The 12,847-nt window shown below is 42.1% G+C and overlaps 2 protein-coding genes across 26 annotated transcripts in view; one reads left to right on the top strand and one right to left on the bottom strand.

Moving 5' to 3' along the window:
- Nucleotides 1-2,152, bottom strand: part of swt1 (SWT1 RNA endoribonuclease homolog) — a 200,266-nt gene extending 198,114 nt beyond the window's left edge. For 11 of the 23 annotated variants that reach the window (XR_011357697.1, XM_069938147.1, XM_069938146.1 and 8 more), the window contains exon 1: nucleotides 1,982-2,144. The gene's annotated coding sequence lies outside the window, so the exon portion shown is untranslated. Of the gene's footprint in view, nucleotides 1-1,981 lie in introns of all 23 variants that reach the window. The other 12 variants (XR_011357695.1, XM_069938145.1, XM_069938155.1 and 9 more) reach the window with 9 other exon arrangements.
- trmt1l (tRNA methyltransferase 1-like) overlaps nucleotides 1,946-12,847 on the top strand; it is a 65,201-nt gene continuing 54,299 nt past the window's right edge. The window contains exons 1-4 of one of the 3 annotated variants that reach the window (XM_069938169.1): nucleotides 1,946-2,272; nucleotides 6,436-6,603; nucleotides 6,984-7,046; nucleotides 7,217-7,330. In XM_069938169.1, coding sequence (XP_069794270.1) covers nucleotides 2,119-2,272; nucleotides 6,436-6,603; nucleotides 6,984-7,046; nucleotides 7,217-7,330 — 499 coding nt within the window. In that variant the 5' untranslated portion in view covers nucleotides 1,946-2,118. Of the gene's footprint in view, nucleotides 2,273-2,446; nucleotides 2,684-6,435; nucleotides 6,604-6,983; nucleotides 7,047-7,216; nucleotides 7,331-12,847 lie in introns of those variants that run through there. The other 2 variants (XM_069938170.1, XM_069938171.1) reach the window with 2 other exon arrangements.

Below are 12,847 nucleotides of genomic sequence, written 5' to 3'. Positions count from 1 at the left end.
ACTCCAATCCCCTCTTTATGAAAGCCAACATTCCATTTGCCTTCTTCACAGCTTTCTGAACCTGCATGCTAGCCTTCAGTGACCGGTGAACAAGTTCACCCAGATCCATTTGCACTTCCCCACTCCCTAGCTTGTCTCAATTTAAATAATACTCAGCTTTCCTATTAACTGCCCCCAAAATGAATAACCTCACATTTGTTCACATTGAAATTCATCTTCCATTTAGCCGCCCACTCCTCCAGCCTGTCCAAGTCCCTCTGCATTTTCCTTACATCCTCCTCACACCCCACACCGCCACCCAGTTTAGTGTCATCTGCAAATTTGCTCATGTTATTTATAATCCCCTCATCCAAATCATTAACATAAATTACAAACAACTGAGGACCCAACACCGATCCCTGAGGCACTCCACTCGTCACATCCTGCCATTCTGAAAAAGACCCATTTACTCCAACCCTTTGTTTCCTATCTCTTAACCAATTTCCTATCCATGTCAGCACCTTACCTCCCTGATCTTGCCCACTAGACTCCTGTGCGGTACCTTATCAAAGGCCTTCTGGAAGTCCAAATACACCACATCCACTGGCTCTCCCGAGTCCACCCTCTTTGTCACATCCTCAAAAAATTCCAGAAGGTTAGTCAAGCATGACTTACCCTTAAGGAATCCATGCTGACTAGCCCTTATACTATTATTACTGACTAAGTGTTCTGCTATTTCTCCTTTTATGATGGACTCCAATATCTTCCCCACCACTGATGTCAGGCTAACCGGTCTATAATTTCCCGTTTTCTCCCTCCCTCCTTTCTTAAAAAGTGGCACCACATCAGCCACTCTCCAATCCTCAGGGACCTCCCCGGAATCTATGGAACTTTGGAAAATGTCGACCAGTGCCTCCACAATTTCCATAGCCACCTCTTTAAGCACCCTAGGATGCAGCCCATCAGGCCCTGGGGATTTATCAGCCCTCAGTCCCAACAATTTACTCATAACCTCCTGCTTCTGGATCCGGATATCCATTAGATCCCCTACCTCCCCAGTAAAGTTCCCCAAGTCTCTTGGTACCGCATGACCACTACCCCCTAACTGACTATAACCTATATCCTCCTTGGTGAAGACAGTTGCAAAGTATTTGTTAAATTCCTCTGCCATCTCCTTGTTTCCGGTAATAATTTCACCCTTGCCCATTTTCAAAGGGCCAATTTTAGACCGAACCAATTTCTTCCTCTTCACATACTTAAAAAAGCTTTTGCTATCCTCCGCAATATTATCTGCTAATTTCCTCTCGTACTTCATTTTCCCGTCTCTTATGGCTTTCTTAGTTACCCTCTGATCGGGACTAACAATCATTTCAGGTGTGGAGATTTTTTTTTGGATTTTATCCTTTGACAGTTTCCATCTTTCCTTCAATATCGTAGTGAGTTCCAAAAATCAAGAAGGTCATTTATGCCTCGCACGCTACTCATGTCGGCAAAGTTGACTCCATACCCAAGTGCTGTCTCATCAGCTGAGTATTTTCAACATTTGCTGTCATTCCCCAGGTTGTGGAAATTGCCTTCAAGTCAGGCTCCAGACTTCACTCCCACCGAAGACGGTGTCTTTAAAAAGAAAAGCAGCCTCTATCCTCAAAGACCCCCACCACCCAAGCCAGCACTCTGCTACCACCGGGAAAAAGGTCCAGGAACCTGAAGACGAGCACTCAGTGGCACAAGGACAGCTTCTCCTCCCCGCTGCCATCAGATTCCTGAATAATCAATGAACCAAAGACACTGCCTGACATTTCAGGCACTGTTATTTGTTGAATTTAATGTTGTAAGATGGTTTATAGGTGAATGTTGCACTATGACACCGAATTTCGTGACTTGTTCATGACAATAAAATCTGATGTGAGGTGAAAACACTGAGATTACAAGGCCCCACAATCAAAATCAGTGATACCACTTGCTCTGCTTCAAAATAACCCCCGCCGCCGCTTCCACTTACCACCAATAATGGCGAAGAAGGCGCCCCTTTCAAGTTCCCGAATTGTTAACCTGTAAACGAACCCCACATTCTTCACAAGGAGCGACGGCTTCGGCTGATATGAGGCATTCTGGGAACTCGAGTCCTTCCGGGTGAAAATGGTGTGGACTACATTTCCCACGGTGTCGCGCAGGCGGAGGACGGACTCTTCCACCGCCTCACGACTTCTCGAACATCAACCGTGGGGGAACATGGCGGAGCAGCGAGCGGAGGAGCTGCACCAGGAGGACACTGCCTCAAGTCGAAATAGAAGTAAGAGGCTTGAAGTTGCATTTGCTGGATCTCAACTTGCCTTTTGAAAGGAATGAGCAGGCGGCCATTTTTTTGCACAATATCTGGAGTTTTTTAAAAAAAATGGTTGTGATGGAATGAGGGTGACGGCCTGACCGCAGAGCTCCGTCTGAGGGCCTGATCCTGGTGACGGAGCCGATCAGCAGATGGGGAGGCGCACGCCAAGAGTTCAAAGGCGGGAGCAGCGAGTCGGCAGAAGGCACTGGTAAAAAGGATCAAATACAAGTGCAGGCTTTCTTCTTTACCAGTCCTCAGTGTTGTTCCGTTTCTATAGTGGGAAAAAAATTGGACTCAAAATGTAAACAGCTTATCTTAAATTTAAAACAACTCGCTGACATCTCGTTTCACTTGATAATTCTGTAACGCTTTGAGGTAAATTGATAACTGGATTTTGACGAGGTTAAAGTTGTCGTGGAATGTGCTCTATTCATGTTTTTCGAACTGCAGGTCGAGCAGGGTCTCCTATCCCCACCTCCCATACTTTTTTTTGTTTACCGCAGTTCTTTTTTTCTAGACTTTGCATATCTTTTGAGATGTTTTTTTTAAATGCTTGTATGCAGCACGTTTGCTTTCTTTTTTTTCCCCCCAACTTCAATATTTTTATTGACCTAGATCTTTCCCCCTTTGCTCTCAGTTGTCATGAAATTTTGAAAGTAAATATCTTTTGGAATGCAACTGCTCTTATGATAGAGGGAGCATGGTGGTCTTAAATTTTTGGTGGAAAGGATGATAGAAATGTACTGGTATGTCAGTAACTGAATGAGATGCATCTTTGTTTCTGCTGTTAAAAGCAAGCTAAATTGGCATTGCGAATAACATTGGAGTAAATCATCTGACGATTTGATCAGATTGCCTTGTCAGATGGTTTCATCACATTCAAGTCTGATTTTTTTTTAAAACCACGATTAAACAATTGTGAATTTTCCTTTACACCCTCTCCACTGTTGATCACACCTTGCTTTTCGAGTAAATTTTCTCTGTCCAGCCTGCAGTGTAGGGCATCTCCTGAAGCAATTGTCCAACTTCTCAAAGTTACAAGGAAGTAAGTTGGTAGAGAGCTCAGGATCAGGGTCTGTTTTCTGCAGTGTATGAAACTTGGAATTTGGTAAAATGGAGGAAGGAGCCATTCTAATTCTAGCTCAGAAGTGAAAAGTAATGAAACAGCAAGGAGATACTTGTCAGGTTGAGGTATTAGAGAACACCTTAGTTGGCCACAAACGAGCCTGCAGCTGACGTGGACTTTTTACCCCCTCCATAAATCTTCGTCCGCGAAGCCAAGCCAAAGAAGAAAAAGAAAGAGTTGGCTAATAAATGATAACAAGTTTATTGTCTCAAGCAATGTACATAGGCACTAAGCGTCTTTTTAAAAAAAATACATACAAAATACTTTGTTCAGAGAAATGAAGCTGAGCAGGTGGAAGGAGTATTTGTCAAAAGGATCAGAGTTGATCAGTTCGGGTGGCACAGTAAGTGCAGCAGTTCGAAACTCACTCTCTGTAAGGAGTTTGTACGGTCTCCGTGTGTCTGCGTTGGTTTCCTCCTATTGTTCAAAACATACCGGGGTTATAGGTCATTTGGTTGTAATTGGGCGGACGGATTCTTGGTCCGAAAGGCACATGCTGTCTGTCTAAATTTAAGTTTAATATTGCAATGGGGAGAAAAGCAATTTTGCTGGATTCAGTGGTTCAGCAAAAGAGAACTGGAAACAGCTGTGTGACAGTCCTTCAGTACAATGAAGATCATTGAGAAGGTCTATGTGGAGGGGTGGGAACTGGAGGGTTCAGCATGACATGTAAAAGGTGATGACTGCCAAATCTAGAGTTCCTTGGATGATAAAGTTCATAATAGGATGAGATGAAACAAGCACACGGAGAACATACATCAGAAAGTCCACAAGCTTATGTAAAATGAAATAAACGGAGAGGGGTAAAAATCAAAAAGTTGATAATGTATAAAGCTTAAGAGGATAAATAAGGAAAATGTATCCCAATATTGGATACCTATTTGTATCCTTAATATTTGCGATTGGAGAGTTCGACGTGAATCTGTTGTGGCTGACTTCACAATAGAGAGGCCGATGCCAATGTTGTAATTGTTGAGGAAAAGTGTGAAATATTGAATATTAACATACAGGAAATTATGTAATGATGGGGTTCTGTTGCTGAGAATTGTTAATAACCTTCGCTGATTGTTAGTCAGAAATGAACAAAAACAGATGGAAGAATGCAAGAAATAGAAGTCGGGGAAGGGGGGGTCGGGGAAGGGGGGAGTCGTCACTGGAACAATGGCGCTGCCTGACATGCGCACGTGAGGGGGTCCGCGGGGGAGGTCATAGAGGGCCACTGAGCTGCCGACAGGTTTAGAGAGGCACATTTTTGCAAACTGGCCTTTCTTGCTGCATCAGGAACAATACTGGTTCCAATACCCACAGTGCTTACAGGGGCGCCGGGAACCTGCCGCAGCGACGTTCTCCTCCCCAGCTCGGCCTGGGGCTGCAGCTGCATTGTGAGAGGGTCATGGGGGAGCCTGGGGGAACCTGGAATCAAAAGCTTTGATGTGCAGGGCTGTTGCTTCCAGGGTTTGGACCACTTCCACAGTCCAGGTTAGGGCTTAGATGTTGTCTTCCAGCAGCTTCTGCTGGATGACCCTCGAGCGTAGCCCTCGGACGAAGGCGTCCTGCATCAGGCTCTCGACCTCCTCTCCATCTACCCCGGGTTGAGCCAGACACGGTCAGGCCAACTCTCGCAAGTGTCCCAGGTAAGACTCACCCCGGGTTGCTGGGCTTGGGTGTTGAGTAGATACCTTGCACAGACCACATTCATGGGGTCAAGTTTTTGAGAGTGTCCATTGCGCTCTTGTACGTGGATCAGCCTTTGATTACCTGGAAGGCGCTGGGACCCAGCTGAGAGTAGGACCAACCTCTTCCGATCGGAGTCCAGGATGTCGCCCTCGTGTGCCTCGATGATTGCCTTGACTGCATGTTGCCAGATCTCGAAGGGTGTCTGGGCTTCCGGGTGGCGTGGGTTGACCTCGAGGCTCCCTGCGCACCAGAGTTTGGGAAAATTTTGTGGATTAAATTGCGGTGCACTGTTGGCCAGAATCAGACACACACAAAGGTAAAGACTGTACAACAGGCTTTAATCCACAAAGACTTCCACAGAGCCAGGCTGGCTATGGCTTCAGCAACTCTGAGTGAGGCCTCAGGAAGCCGGTGCAGGCTTATATCCCAGTGGGGCTTGATCCATTCAGGCTGACAGATTGACAGCCGGCCAGGTGTTGTCCTGTCCCCTTACACTCCTGCAGGTACAGAGATTGCCCCCTGCAGTAGGCCGGTGGTATACCACCACACGTATCATCTACAAACGTCACCACAAAGCCATCACATCAATACTGGCACACAGATAATTAGCATATAATGTGAAAAGTAGCAAACCCATCACCTGCCCCTGCAGCACAACACTTGTCGCTGCCAGCCAGAAAAGGCACCTTTATTGCCTCTCTTGGCCTTCCAGTAAGACAATTTCCTGTCCACGCTAGTGCCTTTCCTGTAATACCATGAGTTTCTATCTTGTTTATCAGCCTCATCTGCTGCAGCTTATCAAAGGCCTTCTGAAAATCGAAGTAATCAACATCTATTGACTATCTGTCCTGCTTGTTGCTTCCTCAAGGAATTCCAACAGATTTGTCTGGCAGTTTTCCAGACCTCTGGAACCATTTCTGACTTGAGTGATCCACTCTCGCTATTGTCATAATACCTAAGAATTGGAGGACACTGATGTTGTTGTTTAAAAAGGGAGAAGTAATTAAACTGATCATCTCTTGTAAAAAAATAATGACAATATTTTTCTTCATCCTGAATTGGAGCCACAATATTAATACATCACTTTCAGAAGTTGACATTATGGAATTCTGCTATTTTTAGGGAAGGGAGAATATTTAACTAATACAAGCTTTGACTTTTTTCTAAAAAGTTTCAAAGTACCTTGAAGAAGGGCCCAGGCCCAAAACTTTGGTTATATATCTTTGCTTCCTATGAATACTGCTGTTGAAGTCATCCTGTATTTTTCTGTTTTTACTTAAAAACCTTGGTTTTCTTTTGGTCATTATCTTCCTCCAAATTTCAGCATTCGATTTTGGGAATGGCAATGTTCAGGATGTTGGAAATGCTACAAGTGAATTGCCCACTGAGTCTGAATCAGCTGAACCAAACTTCAGTACGGCAAACACCACTGATACACAATGTGAAAACCTATCTGAAATAATGGATCCAACTGCAACAGCTGGAACTGCAGGTGTGTCTAGCAGGGAGAAAGCAAAACCCCTCTTCGAGCGTAGCTCAGTTACTTCAGTTAAAATGGGGACAGCTTTGTCCTTTCGGTTTCTTCCTACTCCATCATGACTCCTCACCCCACTGTATTCCCACATACTCCCTCTCCTCATCAGTCTCCTTTCTCCCTCCTCCTGTCTTTTTCTCTCTTCCCCATTGTCGATCATTGACAATAAAACTAAGATTACTTTTTCATTGACAAATTGTGCTTTTGCATACTAGTTACAATTCAAATGACATGCATGGACTATTTTACAAAGTACACATTGATAAAATCTTATCTTAATTTAAATTTTAAAATATTATTTCTAGAACACTTGAATGTCTTTTTTTAACTCTCCCTAGAAAGACACATCTCCATCCAACAGTCACTGGCAGACTTAAAGAATCTTATAGATATTGAAGGCGGTGAGTGCTAAACATTTTGAAAACTGCTCAGAAAATAGATTCTCTTTAGTCATTATAAAGCCATTTAAAAATGCATGTTGATAGTCAATATAATTTGTGAGCCTACTATTCAATTTATTTTCTTAATTTAGAACTCCAACAATCAGCAACATGTTTTTGTGTTTTATCAGCTGGTAAGAAGACCTGTCCTTTGTGTCCCGAAGAAAAGTTCAAGCCCAACTACAGTCATAAGCTGCGAAGACACTTGCAACACCTGCATTGGAAAGTATCTATAGAATTTGAAGGTAATGTTTTTCACCTCCATGTCACCATAATCAGGGTAAAAGTATCATCCATTGGGTTGAATAGGTAAGTTTATCATTTAAAGTACAAATGTCATCACTCTTTCCCCAGAAATATATAGTACCTTTATCAGGATGTCTCAGTAATTATAGTCTATACCCAACATTACATGCCTATTATAACATTTACGAACTTCCTTTAAAACTTGCTAGCAAATATTTCTTTATAATTTGCTTAATTCCTCAGTGTAATATTTGACCAGTTTATCTATATTTGGCATTGTGTGTTAATTGTTCAACTTCTTTTCAAAGTTGTGATAATTCAGCTCGCATATATTTGCATAAAATAAGCCACTTGATGACCGATGCATTCAATATGAAATGTTAGAGGACAAACAACTTGAGATGTCTGGGTTGGAAGATCATATCTTAAGGTCATATCTTTTAAAATACTTGCTATAGCTATTTCAAAATTCACTTCTAGTTCATATTGAATAAAAATTTCAGTGGAGATGTGCACATGTGAAAACACACCCCACCCAGTACACACCAATCACTCAAACAAAACAAACATATTGCTAGATGAATGGCCATATCTGGAGTGGAATCCTGGAGCCATGCTTCTGTAATTATTAGTTATTACCAGAATGCAGCAGCCCTTCATTTCCCTCTGATTCAGATTCAGCCACAGGTAATCTAGTTTATTTTCCAGAGACCATGTATTTGCAAGTAAATTGTTGGGAGAGCAGGCCTGGATGGATTTTCTATGAGTCTTGCATGAATGCCAGCATGCTGAGCACTCTTCTGCTTCCTTGCACACTATTTCTAATGATGTCTTCCCTGAGTTTCAGTAGTTGGTTTCAGAAGTTGTATTAAAGGTCACTGTTTTCATGAAGTCATATTCTCATAATACCTTCCTGAGGGGGGCGTGGCAAGATGGCATAGAGCTGAAGATTTGGGACCTAGACGACTTGATACAGCCTCAGGCTTAATCTCTTCAGTGTCTAAACCTCAAAGACTGCCTGTGGGAGCTTGAAAAAAAAAATGTCTATTACTCACCAAGTGAAGGATGGCGCTGGAATTACCCATTCTCTGGAAGAAGGTGCGTGTTCCCAAGAAGTGGATCCCGATTTGGAAAGCCTTTCTATTTCAACGGAGGGAGCACGCAGGAAGATGACTCCATTGTTGGAAATGCATCAGGAAGCACTTCAATCTGAAGAAATCGCTTACCTTCGTGATTTCATGAAAAAAAACAACGAGATGCGGGGGGGAGACTAGCGGTGACCCACTGAGGAAGTCAGGGGGCCGTCGCTGGGAGTCCAGACCCGCAGTAAAACTTTTAAAATGCCTTCTATTGAGTTGCAGCAGGAGCTGCAGTTACCTTGTTCTGCCACTACGTCAGAGAGGGCAGGGCTGAGCTTTTCTGGATCTACAGTGTATGCAACTAAATGATAATTGTTCAAGCTGTTATAAAACCTTTGACATTTCAAATGAATGAAATGGCTCAAATGAATTCTGGTACAAGTTCAGAATTAAATATGGTTAAGACACATGTGGATGCATCTTATGAAGAATTTTAAAAAATTTCAGACTGCTATTTTGGACTGTAAACAACAAGTGACTTCTAACACAGAAAAAGTGTTGAAGGTTGAAAAATCAGTCATAGAATTGGGAGAATGCAAGAAGGAGCTAGAGAGGAAAATAGACGGAGAATCAAAGCAGAAGGAATAATGTGAAAATTGTTGATTTGCCAGAAGGTATAGAAGGACAAGATCCTCTTCGTTTCTTTAAAGACTAGATCCTGCAAGTATTCGGGCAAGATTTTTTTTTCTGGGGGATTGGTACTGGAAAGAGGCCATAGAGCTCTAAGAAGAATACCCTTAGCTGGTCAACCACCGAGACCGGTAATAATTCGATGTTTGAATTATTTGGACAGAGAAGTAATACTTCGACGAGCAGTGCAGAATGTGAGACAACAACAAACTCCGTTATTGATTCAGAATAACAGAGTTTTTTTTACCCTGATTTGAGTCAAGAGGTCATTCAACGTCGACGTCGATTTAATCCAGTTAAAGAAGTCTTATGGCGTAAAGGTTGTAAGTCTACTTTTCGCTACCCTGCAGTGTTGAAGGTGTTTTATGGAGAATATCAATTTCGGTTTTTTGAATATGATCGTGAAGCAATGATTTTTGCTGATTCATTGCCAGATATAAGAGGACAAAGATGTAGTCCACCATTATCTCCTAAAGAAAAATCTGGTTGTTCTGGAAATGGAAAAAAATGGCAGAAATGGGAAAAATGGGAATGGAAAGAGTCCAACTTCTTCTGAAATGGGATCTTCGAGATTGGAATCTTTTGGATGAAAAGAAGAATTTTCTTTTTTTTTTACTCTTTTTTTTGTTATTATGATATTTTGATGTCGTTGATTGTTTGGCTGGGGAAGGAGAGATTTGCTCCAAGTTCTTTACTAGTCATCAGCCACTGGTGGATGACCCTCACCCAATTTTTGCTTTTAAAAAAAAAAAAAGGGGATTACTACCTTTTTTGGTAGTTTTTTTGGGGGGGGATCTTTTTTTTTCTTTTCATTTTAGTTAATTTTTAATTTGTGATTTTTTTTTTCCTATTGGAGAGCCTATATACATTGATTTGAGTTTTCATATAAAGATATTATTGGTATTTAGTAATAATAGTAGATATGTCAAAGTTGAGGTTTGCTACTTTTAATGTTCGAGGATTAAACAGTACGATTAAGCGTAAGAAAGTCTTGGCGTATATTAAGAAAATGAAAATTGATATTGCTTTTTTACAAGAAATACATTTGAATGTGATGGAAAGTATGAAATTAAAGAAGGACTAGGTTGGGCATGTATATTCTTCATTTAATTCTAGGGCTAAAGGTGTAGCAATTTTGATACATAAAAATTTATCCTTTGAATTACAATCAATGGAGGAAAAGGCAGCTTTGAATAAATTAACTTGGAAATATGAGTTAGGGGGATTACGTTTACCAAATTTTCAAAATTATTATGAAGCAGCCCAACTTAAATTTATTAGTTCATTAATAGATTTGGTACGGCCTCCTAGTTGGGCCAAAATTGAGATGGCAAATATTTCTGAATTTGAAATGCATAAATTTTTGTTTAGATGGAATATAAATTTGTTACAACAATATAATGTCCCTATACTAAAACATTTAATGAAGTTATGGATAAAGAAAAATAAAAAGACAGGTTCCAGGGGTAAATTATCGGCTTTGACTCCGTTGTATAATAATCAACATTCCTTTTTCAATACATAATCAAAATTTATTGCATTGGAGATTTAAAGGTGTGAAAAATTTGGGAGATTGTTTTAAAAAGGGTAAATTTTTATCTTTTAATCAGATGAGGGAAGGTTTTGGTATTGATAAGAACTCTTTGTTTCTTTGGTAAGATGTATGTTTGGTAGAGATATGATTTTACCTGAAATGACTAAATTTGAGACTTTTCTTATGAAGGTACCAGAGAAGGGTTATATTTCATCTATGTATCAAATATTACAGGATGGTATGGATAAAAAGGGTTGGGATAGATCTAAAAGTAAATGGGAAGCGGATACTGGTTTTATTTTTTCCGAAGATGATTGGTTAGATATCTGTTATGATAGTGTAACTAGATTGATAAATGCACATGATGCAATGATTAACTATAATTTTTTACATCAATTATACTTAACACCTGAAAAATTTAAAAAAGTATGGTTTTCATGAATCAGATTTGTGTTTTAGATGTGGTGATACAGTTGGAACTTTTTTTCATGCCTTTTGGTCATGTATACATATACAATCTTTTTGGAAGAAAATTCAAGCGTTTTTAGAATATCCGTATAAGATTAAAATAGTTTTGGATCCAACAGTATTTTTAATGGGTAGTTTGCAACCTTTGAAAGGCTTGGGATGAGATAAGTTTCAGCTTGCTTTTGTATATTTAGCTTTATCCGCAGTGAAAAAATGTATTGCTAGTACGTGGAAAGATACAAATATGATTGATATTAATAGATGGCATAATGAGATGAAATATTGTTTAATAATGGAAAAAATTACGTATGTTTCACGTGATAATTATAATTTTTTTATTTATAAGTGGTTGTTATATTCATTTACATTTCAATTTACATTGATTAGATCTTAATGTATATTTAATTTTTCTTTAATTTTTTTTCTTTTTTCTTTCTTTATGGCTCTCCTTAGGAGAGTTGGCTGAAGGGGAGGTTCTTTTCTTTTCTCTTTTTTCTTTTTTTATATATAAAAAATAACATTCATGTTTATGGTTAATTGTTGTATATGTCATATTATTTGTTTTTTGAACGAATAAATAAAGTTCCTGAAAAAAAAAATAATACCTTCCTGATCTGGTCCTCTATATTGGTAGACCTGCAGGTTTTAATGTTTCTTAGTATTTTCCACTCATAGACTAGGTGAACGAGCGATTACACCTTTGTTTGGAACCAGAATGACTGCTGCAGCCATGTATGCTGCTATTTTTGAATGCCAAATTGAAAACAGTATAGCTGCTCCATGACACATTCCAAATCTTCTCTTTAAGACAAAAACCTTTTACAGTAGAGCTTTTTAGTGATTGTTCTTGTGACTTCAACAACAGCTTTGCCTTTTTCTAGAGCACACATGTCAAACTCTGGCCCACGGGCCAAATTTGGCACGCGATATAATTATATTTGGCCCACAAGATCTTATTAAATATATATTAGAGTTGGCCCGCTGGCCGCCGCGCAAGTATAGCACATGCACAGCAGCAAGCACCACCATAGTAGTTTTTAGCACTTCCACAGCAGGCACAGCAGTACACCGATATAGTTAACGGGAACGTTAATTAGATATTCACAGCGGCACTGATACAACGGACCCGCCGCCTAGCCCCGGCGGACCCGCCGCCTAGCCCCGGCGGACCCGCCGCCTAGCCCCGGCGGACCCGCCGCCTAGCCCCGGCGGACCCGCCGCCTAGCCCCGGCGGACCCGCCGCCTAGCCCCGGCGGACCCGCCGCCTAGCCCCGGCGGACCCGCCGCCTAGCCCCGGCGGACCCGCCGCCTAGCCCCGGCGGACCCGCCGCCTAGCCCCGGCGGACCCGCCGCCTAGCCCCGGCGGACCCGCCGCCTAGCCCCGGCGGACCCGCCGCCTAGCCCCGGCGGACCCGCCGCCTAGCCCCGGCGGACCCGCCGCCTAGCCCCGGCGGACCCGCCGCCTAGCCCCATGTTGCTGGATGTGGTGGGTCACCTCCGCGTCTCCTTGAGCTTCATCTGTGGGCGGGTGCTGCTTTGCATCGGACTTTCCGCTGGGATGGAGGTCGCGGACGAGTTCCACCGCTCTCACGGTATTCCCGGTGAGATGGAGAGACCAGCAGGGACTCCTTGGGTTGTTGGCGTCGGTTGCGGCAGGCGGATGCGGGGGCGGAGGAGGGAGAGGGGGCAGGGGGGGATGCCGCTCGGGTTTGCTGGCTGGGCTGGGGAGGTCTCCCTGCAGACCT

This window comes from Narcine bancroftii, chromosome 5 (genome assembly GCF_036971445.1).
Source record: "Narcine bancroftii isolate sNarBan1 chromosome 5, sNarBan1.hap1, whole genome shotgun sequence".
NCBI lineage: Eukaryota > Metazoa > Chordata > Chondrichthyes > Torpediniformes > Narcinidae > Narcine > Narcine bancroftii.
The sequence above is the reverse complement of the archived record's forward strand: the minus strand, read 5'-3'. Positions and strand labels throughout refer to the sequence as shown.